We start from the raw sequence: 19575 nt of genomic DNA on the forward strand, positions 1-19575 counted from the left end.
CTGAGGTATGACGTGCACCGCAAAAAGTATTTTTTCTGAGGCGCCTGCGAAGAATTGCTACCATTCGGTCAATTTTCAATATTTTTCAACCAATATTTTACAGAATATAGTTCAATTACTACTCTTTAATGTACAATAATCAGAAATAAATTTACTTTCACCGTACGCCAAAAAAAAATCTGTAAAAACCTGTTTTTTTCTGCCTTCAAAACCCTACCTCCCCCCCCCCCCCTTAACAAAACGAAAATTGTCACAAATTAAACTCAGATCGGCCAAAAATGCCTCTAAAAGTTAATAAAGTTTATAAAGATGGTTTCAAACAAAGAGGAATTAGAATGATTCTAACTGACCTCCAATTCAAGTGATTCAGCTCGGAATGGCAAAGAAGAAGGTTTGCAACTTTTCATACCTCATTTCAATTCCAAAGATGTTAAGGAGGCCCTTCTTTTTGATTTGACTGTAAAAATAGCTGATACTGCTTTTTTTGTGCAAGAAAGTAAACATACGAATTTCATTTGTCGATCTTTTTTAATATTTTTAAAAATCCACTGATGATCATAAATAAAGAAAGAACTTTTTGTTATGAACTGAAATCATCCGTTTCTTTACTAATAAAATTTATTTTTGATACAGAACGAGGATCGTATACCCATTTTGCTTACCTGTAAATTTGAATTCCAAATTCGTTTTTCATATTTCACCTTTCCGAATTACACATTACGAAACACATGAACTTGAGCTTGATTAATTCATGCAGTAAAACACTTTGGAACAAAACTTTTATTGGTTTCAAGCTTTAACCCAGCATTTCACAATTTCCATTTAACTTCAGTTTAACACGTGCATACTTTCCACAAATAGCATCAACTTTCCACAAACAAGAAGAATTTCAAAATCCCACACCCACCAAAAATGCTGTGAGCTACGCGCACTTTTCAAACCCGACAGCCTCTATTAGCTCTATCAGCTGCTTTTGACAGTCGGCGTCACTCATCATGAAATCACTCAGGGTTCCAGATTGAGAATCAAAACAAAGAAAATCAGAACAACTTTGTGCGATTTTTTGCGATTTTTTCGCCTTTAGATTTTGTGTGAAGGCAGTGTTAATGATATTATAGGAAGAAAAAAACAGTCGTGATTAGTGGTGGTGGCACTTTAAAACTTAATTACTCAGAAACATTGTATATTAACAAAACAAACACATTGGGGTTAATTGTTCGTATGTTTATCGGACAAATTTTGCTTCGTCTGCGTTTCTTCGGTTTCTTCCAAGTGCGACTTTGTTTACATATTGCAGATTACACTGAATCATCAAGAAACAGATTGTGACCAAATTGATTAGGCACTAGTGAAATATGCACTTCAAAATGGAGTAGGTTGTCTTCTCTTACTCATCACCGCCGGAAAAAATTTTGTTCTGCTACTAAATTGACAATCTAAGCAATGGCCACACTAGAGAAGCCAAAAGTCAAGGTAATTGTGCACGATTTGTGTAAATGCGCAGCATTTAACAGGTTTCTTTGTTTGTTCTCCCCGCAGAAACCAAAAGCCAAGCTGAAGCCGCTGGTTTTACCGGACGTTCCGACTGGCGAGCCGCTGGAAAACGACGAACCATTCGAAGCGGTGGAAATTGACTTTCCCAGCACTTCTACTTCGGAGGAAGCTCCAGTGGTTGTGGCGAATACAATTGAGGAAGACGAAGAACGGAATTTAACTGATTCGGAGAAAATCTTACACTCGGAGGGGGATGTTCGGGAGGAGGAACAACCGGTTTTTTCAACCGAACCCACGGCACCCGTTATAGAAGATCACCGCGTGGATGTGCAACCTGACGATCGGCCGGTTGTGGTTAGCACTGCTCCAGTTGAGCAGCTTTATCCTAATTTGAGTGAGCTCAAAATTAAGGATTTGCAAGTGGAAGATGTAGCCGCTGGTTCGGGGGGTCTGATGCGGCCTTTCAGCCGGCAACAGTTGGCGCTGTTCTACCGGGTGGATGATGAACTGCACCAAGCGGAGGTTTTCGAACAGGAATTTCTTGCGCGTGAGCTGAATGGGAGCGAGCACTACGCTGGTCATCCTTTGTACCAACTTCTGCAGCGATATGCTAAGGCCCGGGCAGATTACAGTCTGAATATGCTGGAGCTGGATGCCCTGCGGCGGAAGAGTAAACTGCTGGCGAAAGAACTGTGGCACGTGAAGGAGCAGATCTTTAGTACCACCGATACGTGTGTGGACATGAAGGTACTGCGAGCATCTCATAAATCCAGTGTCGCTTCAATAGACGAAACGGCCCTATCCGAGTATGTCAGCACACTCGAGGAACTGATGGAGCAGTCCTGTATTCAAAGTAGCAAAAGCGCCTATGAAGTCGACGTTAGTCGACTTAAGATTGACCAGAAAATTTTCGAAACCCTCAATCTACACCCAGTGCTGGTGGGACTGAAACCGAACGCTCCGGTTGTACTCAACCCAAGTTTCATCGATCCCAGCCAGATGACGTCTGCCATCGGAGAACTTCGGCTATGCATTTCGATCCTGTTTGGGTTTCTCCGCAAGGGTATTACCGATAAACGCTTCCTAACGGATGTGAAAGCATGGACGGGAAAACTAGTGGCGACGCAACTGCGGATCGCCACTACCCACGATCATCTGTTTATACTGTATCACGTTCTGCGCAGCCCAAGCGGGATCTCGAACTGGGCCACACAGCTTATTCAGATGCCCGTGGGAGAGCACTTCCAGTGGGGCTGTGAAGAATTCCAACATGCGTTGGTTGTGACGGCTTCCATTCTACTTCCCGTTAAGAAGAGGAACGAATTTCTGGAGCGCCTCCAGGTGGATATGAACCGTTCGATCGATGTTGTGCAGGAGGAAATGTGGGCCATCGTGGACAGCGATGGGGAAGATTGCGCTGGATCGGAATCGATTTCCGAACTCAAGGAAGCGGATATGGTGGCGCTGATCGATCAAATTCCCTTCGGAAGATTGTTTCGTGCAATCGTGCGAGCCGAGGGAAGGCTGGATGGTACCTTCCGGATTGAGGAAGAAAGTGTTAGTGGAAATTATGTTCTTAAATGTGTTGCTTTTGGTTTGATATTCGTCGAGCTGCTGGGAAACGGACTGATTACGTATGACGCCGATCGCTACCGACAGTTTGCCAAACGACTAGCTAGACTGATTAAGCATACCGTGTTTTACGTCAGTGATCTGTACCGGGTTCTAGGTGAACGCGCTAAACGTGGCCAGCTGGTGCTGGATTCCGGCCACCAGACACGAATTGGTTTGGAGTTTGATGTGTTCGTAATTAGAGCTGCACAGCACATTTACCGTTCGAGGAAGATCGGCACCTGGCAGTATCTGACGGGTTTTCCGTTCGATCAGCTCAGTATTGGGGCGCTGTGGAAACTCTACTACTGTCTGCATCTGAACGAGTTCCGCGAGGAACTGATTGCTGATACAAGTCGCGACTTTCGAACTTGTTGCACTTGGGTAGACCAACGGGAAGTGTTTCGCGGCAGCTTGCTCGAGATGCCTTCGGAAGATCTCTACTATTTGCTGCAAATCTTCTCCAACATGGCTTTGGCAAGAGAGCCTATCGATATGGAATTCATCACCGCGGTAGCGTTGAATTTATTTGACGTAAGTTTGAGGAGGTTCCAATACTGAAATAAGCTTTAAAAAATTTTCGTAAAAACCTTGCAGATCGGTTATCTGAATGAGCACACAAAAGATTTCTGCTATAAGGCCGTGAAGGATCTGCTGCTTAATATTGTCACCAGATATCCGTCGCTGGTTTCGAACCTGCTGCAGTCGCTCAAACAGGAGGTCGCTTCGGTTGACCATTCCGCGATGTACATCTTCAAATCACTGCCCCTGGATCGGTGGCATCCGCAGTGGGCCGACTTTGAGCTGCTCGCCAACTGGATCCTGAACTATGCCTTCGACGCCATCCAGAGTGCAACCGCGCGGGTTATTTTGATTCATCTAAATTACAATTTCGATCGGTGAGCAATTTGAAAAGCTTAGTTGTAATTGCAGATTAACAATTTTCCATTTTAGAAACAACGACCTCTTCCTTCCACACGACATCCACGTACGGATCGCCTGTCTGGTGACGGAAGTCTACATCAAACACGTCCCCGAACTGCTAGGGGCTTCGCAAGGTCTGGTTGCATCCGTGGGTAGCTTGGTAAAAAGCAGAGCAGCTCAAGAGCAGTTTCTAGCCTGGTGCTGGAATATAGTTGGTCTTCTGCGGCTTCACTGTATGGACCAGAGCTCGGAAGCCATAAATGGGATGATCAAAAACCCGGCACTAATCCTACGACACGTTCTCGAACTAGAGCGAGCCCAACAAATCTATCAGGGTGTCACTGAGAATCGCCCGCTCGCTGTTTATCTGGCAATTTTGATTAGTCAATGGGGACACTCAGTGCCGCAAATCTGCCACAAAGGATTCGAACAAATTCGGCTTCTATTGAACGATCATCGGTACACGGTAGTTGTGCGCTGTCTACAACTGATAACCCCTTTATTTATTGAGTGTCCCGATAGTTTGAGTCGCTGCGAAACGTTCAAATCTATTCTGTTGAATTTGATAGCAGCCGATCGGTACTACGCACGATATACCAAGGATCAATTCCGGCCGGACTCCAATGCGCCCGTGACGGAGATGCTCCAATGTATGATCCTTTCGCAGATCACTGGCTACGCGAGCTATGGGTTGAGCTCTCCTACGCTGCTCATCAACATTTGGATGCTCTGTTTCACCGAACTTCCCAACTGGACCAAAGATGCGGCCATTATCAGTCTGATAGATGCAATGTTGGGTGTTGCGTACCAATTTTCCGACGCCTGGCATTCCATGAAGGAGTTCTTTCGGCCATTTTTCTCGGTGAGTGTTAATGTTCACTTCTATTTGATTTGTGTACCACAAGGAATTGTATTGGAACCTAGCATGGTAATTATGTAAATTATTTAAATATTTAGAAAGAAGCAGTTAAAATTATTGATTTATTGTTATTTTTATATTTCAATTTCGTTTCTTCTATATCTTTAATACTTGATCGAATTGGCATTTTGACAAATATTCACTATAGGCTTCTCATCATTAACATTTATAAGAATGTGTAAATTGTCCGCTTCAGAAATACCTAGTTCTCATTTCTTCGGTACTTTTTGATTCACTGAAGCATCGTTCCATTGCTCCCGATCTTCTTGTTTAAAAAAAGCAATTCTAGCTTTCTACCATTAGGAACACTCTTGACCAAGCGTAGCCATTAACCAAAAGTAATTTACCGAAAGACCTCATATGCAAGAGATATTTTTATTTACGAAAATATAACTCAAAAATCGATGACGTCAAACGAAGAGTTGCAAGCAATTAAATGTATTTTCAGAACACAAATCACTGAGGGAAAACAATCATGATGTAATTATGATTTTTCTCAAACAATATTATCTCAGATGTTACCTGTCCTTGTTTCAAGAAGGCTCAATTATGTCCTTAAATCTGGCAAAATATTTCTCATAAAGGATTGAGTTGAATTAAATCAATCACGAGATTGCCTGGTCTACCTAACTTTTGGCAGCCTGCTAGGACTGGTGCTGTCGGAAGAAAAACGTACATATTGTATTGTATTGAACGCAGCAGCTGATGCTTGAAAACACGAGTCCTAGTCGATCAGTTTCCCTTTCCTTCAGCGTCCATGACTTTTGTTCTTGAAGGCCCATGTATTTTAAATGAGACGAGTCGTCGGAGTTTTTGTTATACTACCCATAAGTCCTTCTTATAATAACACTAACCAGAGGTATAACAGCAAGTCCTTATCAAGGAAATGTGGTATTAGCAGGAGGAGCGAGGTTTCGATAAGACTCCTTTCTCTCGACAAAATAAGTCATGTTTATAGTAAAACTGACCAGAAAATATTAATCACTTCCGAGGAATTATATTTGGCGACATCGGTACGAGGAACGAGGTTTCCATTCCATGTTTGGCAAGTGATGAAGGCCGATGAAGTGATGCACGATTGACACAAACTGTATGCATGTTAAAGATCAATCTGTTCTGTAACCATACTGAATAGTTTTATCGTGCAAATTTTCAAGTATAATTGTTTCACCTAAATTAAAGCTTGAAGATCGCTGATCAGCGACAGGTTGTGTTTGTTGAGAATGAAAGGCCGGCTCTACAACTACACTATCCTCAATGTGCACTGCCCTCAAGGAGGAAGACCCGATGTAGAGAAAAAAGCGTTCTACGCGTTGACGCACCGGTGATGCGGTGATGCGCAGCTTCCCGAGGACTGACAGTCCAAACTACATTTTTTTCACCGAAAGGACATCCACAAAACCACCTAGAGATCACCTGAGCAACGTAGAGCAAACCAAATTGACCAGGTTCTCATCGACGGCCGGTTCTTCTCAGACATTACAAACGTACGCACGAATCGCGGTGCGGATTTTGGCTCGTATCACTAACTAGTTGCGGTAACTTTGCACTCAGAACTGTCGACCGTATACCACGCACGACATAACTGTTTCTGGGCACGACCACGGCTTTCTGGGTAAACTGACTGGCGCAAGTGTTGCGGGGATACTCTCAAGCCCCTTTTAATCGTGCAGAGAGTTAAGACAAGGTTCACAATCGCCCTTGAGAATTGACACGAGGGGCTCGATTTTCACAAAGTCTGTTCAGTTTCTGAGCTTCGCGTATGACTTTGACATCAGAACATTAAACTTTGCGACGGCAGAGGAAACTTACGTCCGACTGAAAGCCGAAGTTGGACGAATCGGACTGCGAAGAAATGCGTCGAAACGAAAGAAGAACAACATCAGCCTCCCAGATCAAGTCTCTGTAGACGGCGATGAGCTTAAGGTGGTCGACGAGTTCGTGTAATGGCGACGGCGCATGAACCACGAGCTGCACGCGCTGCTTGGAGAGAACCCCATTGTTTCGTAAGGATACCGGACGACAACCCCGCGGAATCACTTCTCTGCAATAACCCTGCCGGCACCAAAAATAGAGGGGCGCAGCGTGCTCGATGACTCGACCAGATCGAAGAAGACTTGCGGGTGATTAGACGCCTGGGGAACTGGCGAAACACAGCCCAAAACCGAGCAACAAGGCAACAACTTCTTGGTACCGCACGAGCCACCACGGCCCTCGTCTGATTGGTAGGGTAAGGTAACGGAAACTTTTGCTTCAGTCGTCGACGAAGACACAGAGAACCTAAAGCAACAGTGGGAGAGAACAAACTTACCTCGACAAAATATACAGCCGACGGTCAAATTATATAAGCCTGGCTCCAAGAAAAAAGATAAGAAGGCGGCAAAAAGAACGGAGAAACAAGAGTGACGTAATGGTGTTGGTTTTTACAACTCGTACTGCATCCACAACACTGTCCGGTTCCATTCAAGCAGTTGCGATTAGGGTGTTGTCACTAGATCTGGCCTTAGTGTCTATATACATTAACTCAACCGGAAGCAACACTGAAAACGATTTATCAAAGATTTTCAGCACCTTACAACCTTACCGGAAAGTACTGATTAGTGGGGACCTTAACGTTCACCACCACCTTTGGGAAAACGACAACAATGATAAACGAGGAGAGATTCTGCCGCAACTCGTGGATGATGACGACTTCTTATTCCTAAACGATGGATCGCCTACGTACATCCCAGCCATAGATGACACTATTAGTTCGAGTAGCTTATACTTGAATGCATCTTTAAAAGTATTAGACTTGGGAATTGGAAGCCAGCCTCTCGCCGTGGAAAGAGTCACGCAAACAGGATCGACAAGCCTATCTGGAAAATATGTATTCGACTATCCTCGGTGATTTGTCTGCTAGCACAGCTTCTTCTAAACGCGAATTATTTGCTGAACATTTTAAAGCCGCTTTTTCGTCTTCAGTTACTATGCCAAATCAGATTGCCGCTGCAATAGGCGATACTACGCAGGAGAGTTTCGATTGTGGAGTTTTCCAAGTGACAGAGGCGCACGTTTTGAGTGCAATTCGAAGGCTGAAACATTCCAGTTGTCCTGGGCCAGACGGGATCCCGCTATCTTTGTTGAAAAACTGCTCGAACAAACTGGTGGCGCCCCTTGTAAAGCTGTTTAATCTTTCCCTGCAACAAGGAGTGTTTCCTGCTAGTTGGAGAAATTCATTGCTCACACCGATACACAAAAAAGGGGACAAGTGCAACATGGCTAATTACCGAGGAATTATATCATTATGTGCTTGTTCCAAAGTTTTCGAAATAGTCGTCAGTGCTGTTTCCATCGTGCAAAAACTATATTTCTAGTGACCAAAAAGATTTCTATCCTAAGAGATCCTTCACAACCAATCTGTCGCAGTTCTCTTCAATGGACGCGGGAATGCAAGTGGATGCTGTGTACACGGACTTCAAGGCTGCGTTCGATCGTGTTAATCACGACATCCTTCGACGAAAGCTGGATAAACTGGGGCTCTCCGCCAAGCTCGTGAGATGGTTTCGTTCGTACCTGACCGGCAGAATTGTATGTGTCAGTCTTGGGTCGTCCCATTCCGAGCCATTTACAACGTCTTCTGGAGTGCCGCAAGGAAGCATTCTGGGTCCACTATTATTCTCATTGTTTATTAATGACGTTGCCACTATTTTACCTCGAGGTACACGGTTCCTTTTCGCAGACGATGTAAAAATCTTTCAGATTATAGCCTGTCTTGGAGACTGTTTGGAACTACGAAAGTTGCTTGATGCTTTCAGTAATTGGAGCAACCGTAATCTTTTTACCCTGTGTGTAGAAAAAGCAGAAAGCTTCCTTAAATTAGCTTTCCATACAGCTTGTCTGGGCAAGCTCTTCAGCGGGTAAGCCAAGTTAAAAATCTTGGCGTAATTTTGGATAGTCAGCTTACATTCCGGGCACACTACGAAGATGTCATTTCAAGATCTGCCTGTTGGATTTATTTTTAGAATTACCGATGGATTCCGCGATCCACTGTGCATGAAAGCTTTGTACTGCGCCCTGGTACGATCGATGCTCGAATCAGCGGTTGTCGGTTGGTGTCCGTTCAACAAGGTCTGAATTGATCGCATGGAAGCTGTTCAGAAAAAAATCGTGCGTATGGCACTAAGGCATCTTCCTTGGCATTACGCTACGAGGCTGCCTCCCTATGAGCACCGCTGCATGTTATTGGGGATTGAGACGTTGGAGAGAAGAAGATCTAACGCACAAATTATCTTTGTTGCGAAGGTCCTGAAAAATGAAATTGATTCACCCGCTATCCTCGCGGAATTGAATCTCTACGCTCCAGAAAGGAATTTGCAAAGACGTCAGCTTTCGAACTTAGAGGCAAGGTACAGTCGGTACGGCCAGTATGAGGCAATTAGGTTTATGGCTACGAGGTTCAACGAGGTTGCAGAACCGTTCGACTTCAACGAACCCTTCAACACTTTTTAACGTTGCCTGCAGATTCGCTAATAATTTATTGTTAATCGTCTCTAGTTGGTAATTTTATTCAGTAAGACAAAAATTGTCTCAATGAATAATGGGAATTTTTAAATATAACATAACATAACATAAGCAAATAAACAAGAATTTGGCAGAACTAAGCAGCGAATCAGTAAATGGAATAAGTAAAAAGGGTTCAAGAAGTGTGCCAACAGAATAGGCGAAAGGACAATAGAGAACCGAACTGTTGGTGGTCTGAACAATTGGACAGGGCATGGAAGGAAAAACCAGGAGCGAGGCGTCAATTCAACCGTGTTTCAAGCTTAGAAAATTTGCTGGATTCAAAAAAGGCACCCAAATATCAACGAGCTAAGATACTGGAGATTGACAGAAACCTGGAAAATTTTCGAGATCAGCCCTTTGTAGGGTCAAAAAACTTTAGGCCATCAGCTCCCAGAGAAGATCGTATAACGTATGAAATGCTTCGGCAACTTTACCTCGGGGTGAGGAGAAACATCATTGCTGATTTAAATTGTATGTGGTGGAATGGAAACCATCAAAAAGGTGGCAATACCAAAGCCCGGAAAGGATCAGACAACACAGAGTTTTGGAGATTATGCAGGATTTCATCGAACCACTGAACATACTTCCTCGAACATCATTTGGCTTCGGAAAGAATGCCTATACAAGTACCTGCCTCACTTAGGTCGTTAATTGAATAAAATTTTTCAGTGAGACACGATTTTTTTAACGGCTTTTCCGCGCTTAAACGCAATTTTTTTCAGCATAAAAGTCTAATACGGGACTTCACTGTTTGGTTTCCCATCCGATCATACTTTTTTCATAGGGATATCAGAGTTGCGTTTTTTTTTTTGTTTGGAATGCTGAAAAATATCAAAGATAATTAATTCTCTATTTCAGGGAAAATCAGGAAGTTTATTTTTGAAAACTTTTTCGTCACCCTGAGAAGGAATTGATGAAAGTGATCAAAACACGGAAATGAGGGGCATTAAGGGGAAGGTGCAGACCTTTAGCGATGGAAAGGAAATTGGAGAAAGTAATTATGACGAAACATAATCTTCATACTTACTTACTTACTTAAATGGCCGTACGTCCTCAGACATGGCCTGCACACCATAATTCCGCCAACTTGATCGGTCCATGGCTGCCCGCCTCCAATCCCGCGGGCCTTCCGTACTTGCCAGATCATGAACCAATTTTGTAGGGTAACTGTCCGTTGTTCTCGCCACGTGCCCTGCCCAACGTGTTCGTCCTGACTTGGCCCCTTTCTAGATTCTGGGTTCACCGTAGAGTTGCGCGAGCTCAAGGTTCATTCTCCGTCTTCACACTCCGTTCTTCTGTACACCGCCAGAGATGGTTCTTAGCAACAGTCGTTCGAAAACTCCGAGCGCTCGCAGGTCCTATTCAAGCATTGTCCACGTCTCATGCCCTTAGAGAACAACCTGTCTAATAAGCGTTTTGTACAAGGTGCACTTTGCGCGGGAATTTAGACGTTTCGACCGTAATTTTTTGTGGAGCCCATAGTAGGCACGACTCCCGCTCATGATTCGCCTTCTAATCTCACGGCTGGTATCGTTGTTCTCAGTTACCATTAAGCCAAGGTACATGATCTCGTCAACTACCTCAAGCACATTACCGTCGATTATCACAACACTACCTAGGTGTGCCCTGTCGCACTCAGCACTACCCGCTAGCATGTACCTTGTTTTAAACGAATTTATCTTCTGTCCAATCTTCTCTGTTTCACATTTTAGTCTGGTGTACTGATCCGCCACCGCCTCAAATGTTCTGCCGACAGTGTCCACGTCATCCGCAAAGAGAATTAATTGACCGGATTTAACGAAAATCGTGCCCCGCATGTCTGTTCCCGCTCGTCTCACAACACCTCCTAGCGCAATGTTGAACAGCAGGCAGGAAAGACCATCACCTTGTCGAAGTCCTCTGCGGGATCCGAATGGGTCGGATAGACCACCCGAAATCCTCACACAACACTGCACATTCTCCATCGTAGCCTTTATCAGTCTGGTAAGCTTCCTGGGGAAGCCGTTTTCGTCAAAAATTCTCCATAGCTCTTCAGGGTTAATCGTGTCATAAGCGGCTTTGAAGTCGATGAAGAAATGATGCGTAGGAACTCTGGATTCGCGGCATTATTGGAGGATCTCTCGCAGAGTAAAGATCTGGTCCGGTGCGGACCGACCCTCCATCCTGTAGGTTAGTGGTGACAGCCGCTGGAAAATTATTTGGGGTATCACTTTGTAGGCGGCATTCAGCATAGTGATCGCTCGGTAGTTTTCCCAATCTAGCTTGTCACCTTTCTTGTAGATGGGGCAAATAACCCCATCCTTCCACTCCTCCGGTAGGCATTAGCAATCAGCCGATGCAGACAACTGGCCAACTTGCTCCGCTCCGATACCGTCCTTTCCAGCTGTCTTGTTGTTCTTAAGCCTTTGGATAGCATCATTAACTTCGCTTATCGATGGGGGTGGCACATCTCCGTTGCTTGCTGCACCGACAGAGTCTCCTGCGTCGCTGTTCTGGTCTCCTGCCTGTACGCCATTCAGATGTTTATCGAAGTGCTGTCTCCACCTTTCGATCAAATCACGATCATCCGTAAAGATATTCCCCTCCTTATCGGCTCGCGGAACAAAACCTTTGCGGGATGCGGATGCGACTCTCTGATAGAACTTTCGTGTTTCATGAAAGCGGTACAGCTGTTGTAGTTCTTCGCACTCCTCCTCCTCCTGGCGGCGTTTCTGCTTGTACCGCTCCACGTTCTGACGGGTGGCTCTCCGCAGCATTACTTCCCGCGCTGCGTTCTTTTCATCTAATATCTGCCGACATTCCTCGTCAAACCATTCAATACGTCGACTCAGTACTTCGCGACCTAAGACGTTTTCCGCTACACTGCTGATGGCTGACTTGACAATATTCCAGGCTTCTTCTAGCTCGTCCTCTTCTGGCAATGCAGCTTCGAGAGAAAGCGCGTAGTTTTCGACGACTTCGGGTTGCTTCAGCCGCGTGAGATTATACCTTGGCGGGCAACGGTACCGTATGTTGCTCACAACGGATAGTTTTTTGCGTATCTTTACCATCACTAGGTCTGAGTCGATGTTAGTAATGTCTGTAATGTCTGAATGTCTGAAAAGTGCCGACCATCTATCAAAACGTGGTCGCTGTGATTCTGTTTAGTGAGGTGATCTCCAGGTGTACCGATGTTGGAGGCTATGCTAGAAAAAGGTGCTACGTATGGACATGTTCTTGGAGGCGGCGAAATCAATTAGTCTTAGGCCATTTTCATTTGTCAGCCGGTGTGCACTGAATCGTCCAATTACCGGTCTAAATTCCTCCTCCTGACCGACCTGAGCGTTGTTATCCCCGGTTGCATTCTTAACATCATGTTTTGGGCAACGATCGTATTCACGTTCCAACTGCACGTAGAATTCGTCTTTGTCGTCATCAGTACTTCCGAGGTGAGGGCTGTGCACGTTTATAATGCTAGTGTTGAAGAATCGGCCCTTGATTCTTAACCTGCGCATTCTAGGGTTAATCGGCCACCACCCAATTACCCGCTTCTGCATCTTACCCATCACTATAAAAGCTGTGCCCAGCTCATGTGTGTCACTACAACTCTGGTAGATGGTATGTCCATCCCTATACGTACGCATCATCGTCCCTTTCCAGTATGCCTCCTGCAGCGCTACGATGTTGAACTTGCGGTTTTTCAATTCTTCTGAAGGTCTACGGGTACTTCCTGGGAAATTGAGAGAACGACAGTTCCATGTTCCGAGTATCCAATCGTTAGTCCGTTTCCGTCGCCTAGATCTTTGCCGATTATCCTGGTTCGAATTTTCTGTTATAGCGTTCGTTGCTTTTGTTTTTCGCGGTGCGAGCTTGCAAGGCCCACGACCAACCCCACTTTCTCGCAGGAGGACCGACGTAGTGCTACTGTTTTGAGTCCCGAACACAACCACGACTTGGACAAAACGCTTGGGGGTGCGTCAATTAGGGCGCTTGTGGTGGCGTTACCCGTCCAAGAAACTTCCTTCCGAGAAAGGAAGCCCGCTTCCCCTCTCAGCATACGACCGGTAGTCCCACCGGGGTTGGTTACCCAATCTTCTTACTAGTTACTCGTATCCCGGTTGGCACCAACGAGGAGGTAAGCGTTCGGTAGCTTGAAGGCTAATGGTTCGCATGTGGGAACTTTTTTGCGCCTTTGGTCCAGTCGTTCGCCAACCTCATAACATAATCTTCATGTGTTAGTTCATAGGGTTGTAGGGCCGAAGAAGAACAATCCTACGACGCAATTGAGGCAGATAGCGATTTCGGTGATGCATGAAAAACATAGCGGACGGGGAAGAGTTTTAACGGACGCCTAGTCAAGGCGGATCTGTGCGATTAGAGTCTTTGTAGAGAAATTGAACATAGAGCGCTAACTCAAGGTAGAAGGAGGTACACGCTTTAGATGTAGTATTACAGAAGGTGAAAAACGAAAAACATTTCAAAAGCGAACGATCCTTCTCAAGACGATAAAATTTTTCAATGAAGTTCAACGATTTTTTTGTTCCCAATTCCGCATCCTCAGCAGCATATAACCACTCTCAATTATATTTAATTTTTGTAAATATTGCAACTGTATAAATGTATATTTGTAAATATTGCAACATGTATAACCAAAACTCAACTTTCCTTACAGCGTTTCGAGGACATCAAGGCACCGAAACCCTCCGGACTGCTGAATCTGCTGACCGCAAGTCCCGCCGATCTGTTCACAAATCCTTCATCCAACACCGTGTTTCTTTCGCTGTTTACCCTCGAGCTGGAGTATGAAATCACCGAAATTCAAACCCGAATTTGGCTCGAAACTCTGCGGGCCGCCGCACAGCCAGGTGGTTCTTCCAAAGTATCCCTAGAAACAGCGCTCAGGAAGGCAACCTCGATTTTGGGCTACGCACCGTTTCCCGTCGGCTCGTTGACCGTGTTCAAACTCGCCAATCTAGTGGCAGACTGTTCGGTCAAAGCCTACATGTACCCGATCGTGTGCCAACTATTTTTCATCGTTTACCTCTCCCGTGTTCCGCTGGGGCAAGATGAGGAGCGTTTTGCCACCATCTTTGGTATCAGCGATCGCTTCTACGAGTATAACGTTACCCTAATGAAACGAATTAAGAAGCAACTGTACGAAGCGGAATGTTACTATAATGCAGCTTCGGTCAGTGAAAGTGAGGAACGTCAGCTTTCCTTCTACAACTACTGCACGAGACTTTTCAAAACGTTCCAGCTTTGGTTGGAGGACACCCAGCTGAATCGAGTTCGACCACAGTCGATCGATCTGCCGCCACAGTTCGACTGCCACCGGTTGGCGTCGATTTTCCGCGGCAACCGTGAGCACTGGGTAGAGTTTATAGATTATCGGGCCATGCGAGCGGATCATCGAGATCTGGCGAATAACTGGCAGAAGCTATGCTTCCGCTATAGACCGTCTCTTTCCACGACGACGATCATGGGAGGAGCCTCCCCGGTCCGAACGCTGAATCCAAGCCAGAGTAACATCGATCTACACGATCCGAAGCAATCAATCTGCAAGCGCCTCGAAGCGTACGATGCTCCCGTGCCTCCTCCGGAAGTTTTCAAACCCACCTCCCTAGTCACAGCCATCAACTTCTCCACCCAATCTTCCAGTGCTTTAGTCTCCTCACTGAAGTCCGACTTCTCCATCTTGGACAATTACGCCAAAAAAGAATTCCACCATATGTACAACGACCATCTGCAGCTGGACTCTTGCTACCTAGAACAGGTTCGAAAGCTCTACATCAACGAGGACAAAATCCTGTACAAAACTGTCAGCTGCGGCAACAAATGCCTTAGCCCACGTAAAATCATTGTTCGCTACAGTAAGGCTGTACTGGATCGCAACGTTAGCGGAAATCTGGCGGATAATCGCTCGCTCCACGATGCGCTGCTTCAGCGGGAGTCCAAAATACCCGATCGGGTCGTAAAAGCCTCGGTACGAATCGACGCGCTACTGCGGCAACTTGTGGAATCCTATCAGAGTTTCAAGCTGAGCAACGAGGCCAATTTGTGCGCGAAGCTCAACAAGGTTGGCACCGCACTATTCTACGAGTTCGTGGATAAGATGAACGACTACACCCAGCTCTGTCCGGTGACGAAGGAGGTTTGCTCGCTGGGGATCTCCCAGCTGGGGGTGAGTTTAAGATCAAATGTTAGGAGTTTTTTATAATTTTTTTTTTGCAGTTTTTCATGCAGGAAAATCAAAACACGGAAGGGATTAAGCTGCTAAACATCGCTCTCAAGCGGTCGGATCTGGTTAGTTTGATTACGGAACTGCTGGTACCGGCTAGCTGTCCGCCCCAGTACTTTCTGCGGATGTACGGCTTCATAATTGATTCGCATATCAAGAAGTGTGACACTCACGTTCTGTTTGTGCTGCTGTCGAAGTTCGACATCGTGGGTTGGATGAATCGGTACCGGCCGAAGCTGGTGGACGTCAATCAGCTGACGGAGTTGGTTCTCCGTGGGCTGGAAGGTTGGAACCAGGAGAATGCAGCAACGATACAATATGTAAGTTTAATTAGTTTTTATTTATTTCATGTCTAACTGAAAAAAAAAACTTTTAGCTCGTCCAGCGGCATCTGATGCACCTATTCGAGTATGACTTCCCTGAGCACTATGGGGACATCCTGCAGATGAGTTTGGCCGCTTTCTCGATGAAGAAGATTGAGCCGAAAATTTTGCTGGACCTGGTGAATTCGATGCGTCAGAGGGTGGGCTGCCAGCCGATGGCTTTCGGGCTGGGTTTGATAGCCATCAAGGAGGAGTTTCGCGCCTTTGCTACCAAGCAAAACATTCTGTCCTACAAGGATATAATCGATACGACCGTTCTGCTCACGCAGCACTTCCACCAGGAGCGGTTGAGCTACGGATTGCACGGTCTATATCCGAAGCACTACGATTACTGCGAAGCACTTTCACTGCTGTTGGGATCGATTGGGCACGCCGCCGTCGTTGCGGCTGTACACACCTATCCCGGTGTGCTGGCCGATGATTGTAAGTTCCATGAATTTTCCCTTCTACTTTAACTAAATGTGGTCTTTTCAAAACCAGTAATCAATTGGCTGTGGCCTGCGTTATGCGACATGTTCTCCCCCTGGCTCATCCCGTATTTCCCCCAGAACATGAAGGGCCAACAGCAGCAGCAGGTGGCCAACTGGATCCAGCAGATTGCTAGTGACAGTACAATTCTTCCCCCGTGGGGGGAACTTCATGCCGACACCGCCTTCCGGATGATAAAAGTGTTCGAACATTGCCTGCAGTACCTAATGGATACATTCCCCTCCAGTAGTGCCGTACTGGGGCATCTGTTCTACTGGTACGAGCTGAATTTCGCCCACCCGAACTGCCCTCGCTTTGTGAGCGTTCCGATTCACACGAATCTGATGAATCTGGCCTGGGATCGGTTCCGACCGGCGCCAGCTCACATCACCGGTTTCAGTCGCATTCTGCAGCAGTTCATCCCCGAAAGTCACCTCTTCGTGGGGCACATTTTTATCCGTATCGCGTGGACACCCTGGTTGCAGCAGAACATCCAAACCTGGGACTACCAGCTGCGGTATCAAATGCTGTCCTCTCTGCTGATGATTTTCATAAAAATATCCTACGAACCGAACGCTCGCGAAGGGCTTAAAATTGTAACCCTGCTGCAGGACGCCTGCAGCTATCCGTGGCACCTACTCGAATACCAAGGCGTCGAAGCGGTTCTCGATTGGTTTGTCCTGTCGGCGGAACCATCCGTCGTACTTAAGATGCCCTCCGAAGGTGAAGCGGTGGACAGTGCCGTGCTGGATCTGCTGCAAGTGGCAGCCGCAATGAAATTCAACCCAAGCAATCCGCTGGAGTCATCCACGATGCAGTCCCAGACACAGACCAAGCGGATACTGTACGTACGATCGACGGTGCGGCTGCTGAATGCCTGCGGGGCAAAGTATCACAAGCTGCTGGGCACGAAGCAGGGCGTTCAGGCATTCCACAATGCAGTGCTTGGGCTGCTCAATACGATCGAAACTGTACTGCTGCAGGTTAAGCTGACCAAAGATCGGGAATTCGAGGCAAGAAACCTGATGGCGGAGGTGATAGTTTCGTTGCAATCCCAGGGAGAGAATACTTCCAAGTAAGTATAAGAATAAGAATCTTTAATTTTTTTAAATTCACCTTCCGTCTTTTAGGTTATTCATCGAAGCGATCATCCTGTGGGCGGAGAATTGTCGAACCAGCGATAGCTTCATGATTCCCTCGATACTGGAGGCGACGGGATCGTTCAAAAGCTTCACCGTTAACCAGTACCTGCTCTTGGAGGAGATGATCTTCCATTACTTCAGTAAATCCTGGCGGGGTCAGAACGACGTTAACGGAGCTCCAATACTGGACGCAGCCTGGACGAAGGCACTGCATAAAGTGGGCTCGAAAACCGTTAGAGGATACGACGAGGAGCAGCTGGTAAAGCATCGCTTTCTGTTGGTATTGCATCTGTTAGTTCTGCAGCGGCTGCAGGACGCCCCGAGTAGCGGGGAAAAAATCCTGATTCTACAAAAGTTGTTCCGATCGATTGAGGAGTTGAAAGTGACGTTCGTATTGATGTTAATGTTTTGATAACATAATTTTAATTAATCTTTTTCTTCAGTGAATCCGAGGAGAGTAAACTGATCCTGCTGTGGAGTATGATGGTGGTAGTGGGAGTTGAGATTTTAAAGGTTTCATCAAACAGCCAAAATCACCTGCTGACCTTGGCGCGTTACCTGCAGACATGCTCCAAAGACGCCGACGGCTGGGGTGAAGGCCTGCTGGGGGCCATCGGTATTCGCAAGAACGGGGTAAGTGTTCGTCGGAAGGTTTTGGCCAAGTGTCTTTCCTGTATTGTGTTCCTGCTGTTTGGTTCGCAAGAATCGGAAGAAGTGCTAGAGGCGACCGAGGGGCCACCCTCGATCGACACCAGCAATCGATGCCGGGAGTACGTGCAAGCCATGGGCGATCTCAAGCAGACACTGGCCAACAAGCGGTACGCCGATGTACACATCAAAACCCGGGCCGCTATCAACCTGATCGAAAACACCGCCATGGTAGCGAACATTTCGGAAAATGTTTGCAAAATTTTGCGACTATTCTGTGACGAGCGGTTCTTTCACTCGGTTGAGGACGTCTGGAGGCCATAAGGTGATATTAAACGATTTTTTAGCAGCGAGCGAAGCCCGCCACGAAAAGATGCTTTTCCTGTTTCTGTTCTGCAAATATTTTTATTACGACACTCGGCTTATAAACTATTAGCTTACTGGGCTGTGAAATTCTTGAAGCATATTAGTTTGGAGATAGTTAACAAAAGAACCGCCCTCCGTAGTTTATCCTCCTTTCCCCAGCAGCACCTCCCGCTGATCATCGTTCAGCTCTTGCAAGTCACAGTCCAGCGTCACCCGAAAGGCGTCCAGAAACTCAGGTGTCACCACATCCACTCCAAGCTGCCGACCGCTTTCCACGCTCAATGATGTAACACCTTTTCCGGCGATCCCACACGGAACAATATGTTCGAACCAGCTGAGATCATTCTGGCAGTTCAGTGCCAGCCCATGCGTCGTTACATATCTACTCGCGTGAATTCCAATAGCGCAGATTTTCCGATCCTGGACCCACACGCCGGTATCTTCAGTAGTTCCAGCCTGAATCCCATAACGTCGGCACAACTCGATAGCGGTCTTCTCGATGTGACATACATACCACCGGACGCTGGGTTGAAAATTTCTGAGATTCAGCACCGGGTAGGCAACCAGCTGACCCGGACCATGAAAGGTAATCAGTCCGCCGCGATTGGTTCGATGGAATTGCGCTCCCAGAGCACGAAGCCTTTGCTCCTCCTGAGCACCGTAATCTTTCGTTCGAATCCCAACCGTATAAACCGGGTCGTGCTCCGTTAGGATCAGAACGTTCCGCAGTGGACCAGTGGGGTCGTTCAGGATGCTCGCGGACACTGTTTTCTGCAGCTGTAAAGAGCTTTGGTAGTCCAGCTTGCCGGCGCGTAATACGTGAACCAAGCGTGACATGTTTTTCTTAATGATTAACTT

At 46.3% G+C, this 19575-nt stretch overlaps 2 protein-coding genes across 2 annotated transcripts; one reads left to right on the plus strand and one right to left on the minus strand.

The window, feature by feature from the left end:
• The first annotated feature begins 1012 nt into the window (after nucleotides 1-1012).
• LOC129721413 (ectopic P granules protein 5 homolog) lies at nucleotides 1013-18804 on the plus strand. The gene is made up of 10 exons (XM_055673954.1): nucleotides 1013-1473; nucleotides 1540-3639; nucleotides 3703-4004; nucleotides 4060-4891; nucleotides 14145-15653; nucleotides 15704-16030; nucleotides 16087-16516; nucleotides 16574-17636; nucleotides 17692-18090; nucleotides 18147-18804. Exons 1-10 carry the CDS (start codon nucleotides 1444-1446, stop codon nucleotides 18673-18675), a joined length of 7521 nt encoding a protein of 2506 aa, XP_055529929.1. The 5' UTR covers nucleotides 1013-1443; the 3' UTR covers nucleotides 18676-18804.
• On the minus strand, nucleotides 18716-19554 carry LOC129721430 (putative lipoyltransferase 2, mitochondrial). Its single transcript, XM_055673989.1, has one exon. It carries the CDS (start codon nucleotides 19552-19554, stop codon nucleotides 18859-18861), a length of 696 nt encoding a protein of 231 aa, XP_055529964.1. The 3' UTR covers nucleotides 18716-18858.
• Nucleotides 19555-19575: the final 21 nt, after the last annotated feature.

The sequence above is a fragment of the Wyeomyia smithii genome, chromosome 1 (assembly GCF_029784165.1).
Source record: "Wyeomyia smithii strain HCP4-BCI-WySm-NY-G18 chromosome 1, ASM2978416v1, whole genome shotgun sequence".
NCBI lineage: Eukaryota > Metazoa > Arthropoda > Insecta > Diptera > Culicidae > Wyeomyia > Wyeomyia smithii.

Bases quoted from the DNA above. Each gene is read 5' to 3' on its own strand.
- LOC129721413 (XM_055673954.1), top strand. From the start codon at position 1,444: ATGGCCACACTAGAGAAGCCAAAAGTCAAG. The intron at 3,640-3,702 runs GTAAGTTTGAGG...AAAACCTTGCAG, and splicing joins TAGCGTTGAATTTATTTGAC to ATCGGTTATCTGAATGAGCA. The intron at 4,892-14,144 runs GTGAGTGTTAAT...CTTTCCTTACAG, and splicing joins TCTTTCGGCCATTTTTCTCG to CGTTTCGAGGACATCAAGGC.
- LOC129721430 (XM_055673989.1), bottom strand. From the start codon at position 19,554: ATGTCACGCTTGGTTCACGTATTACGCGCCGGCAAGCTGGACTACCAA.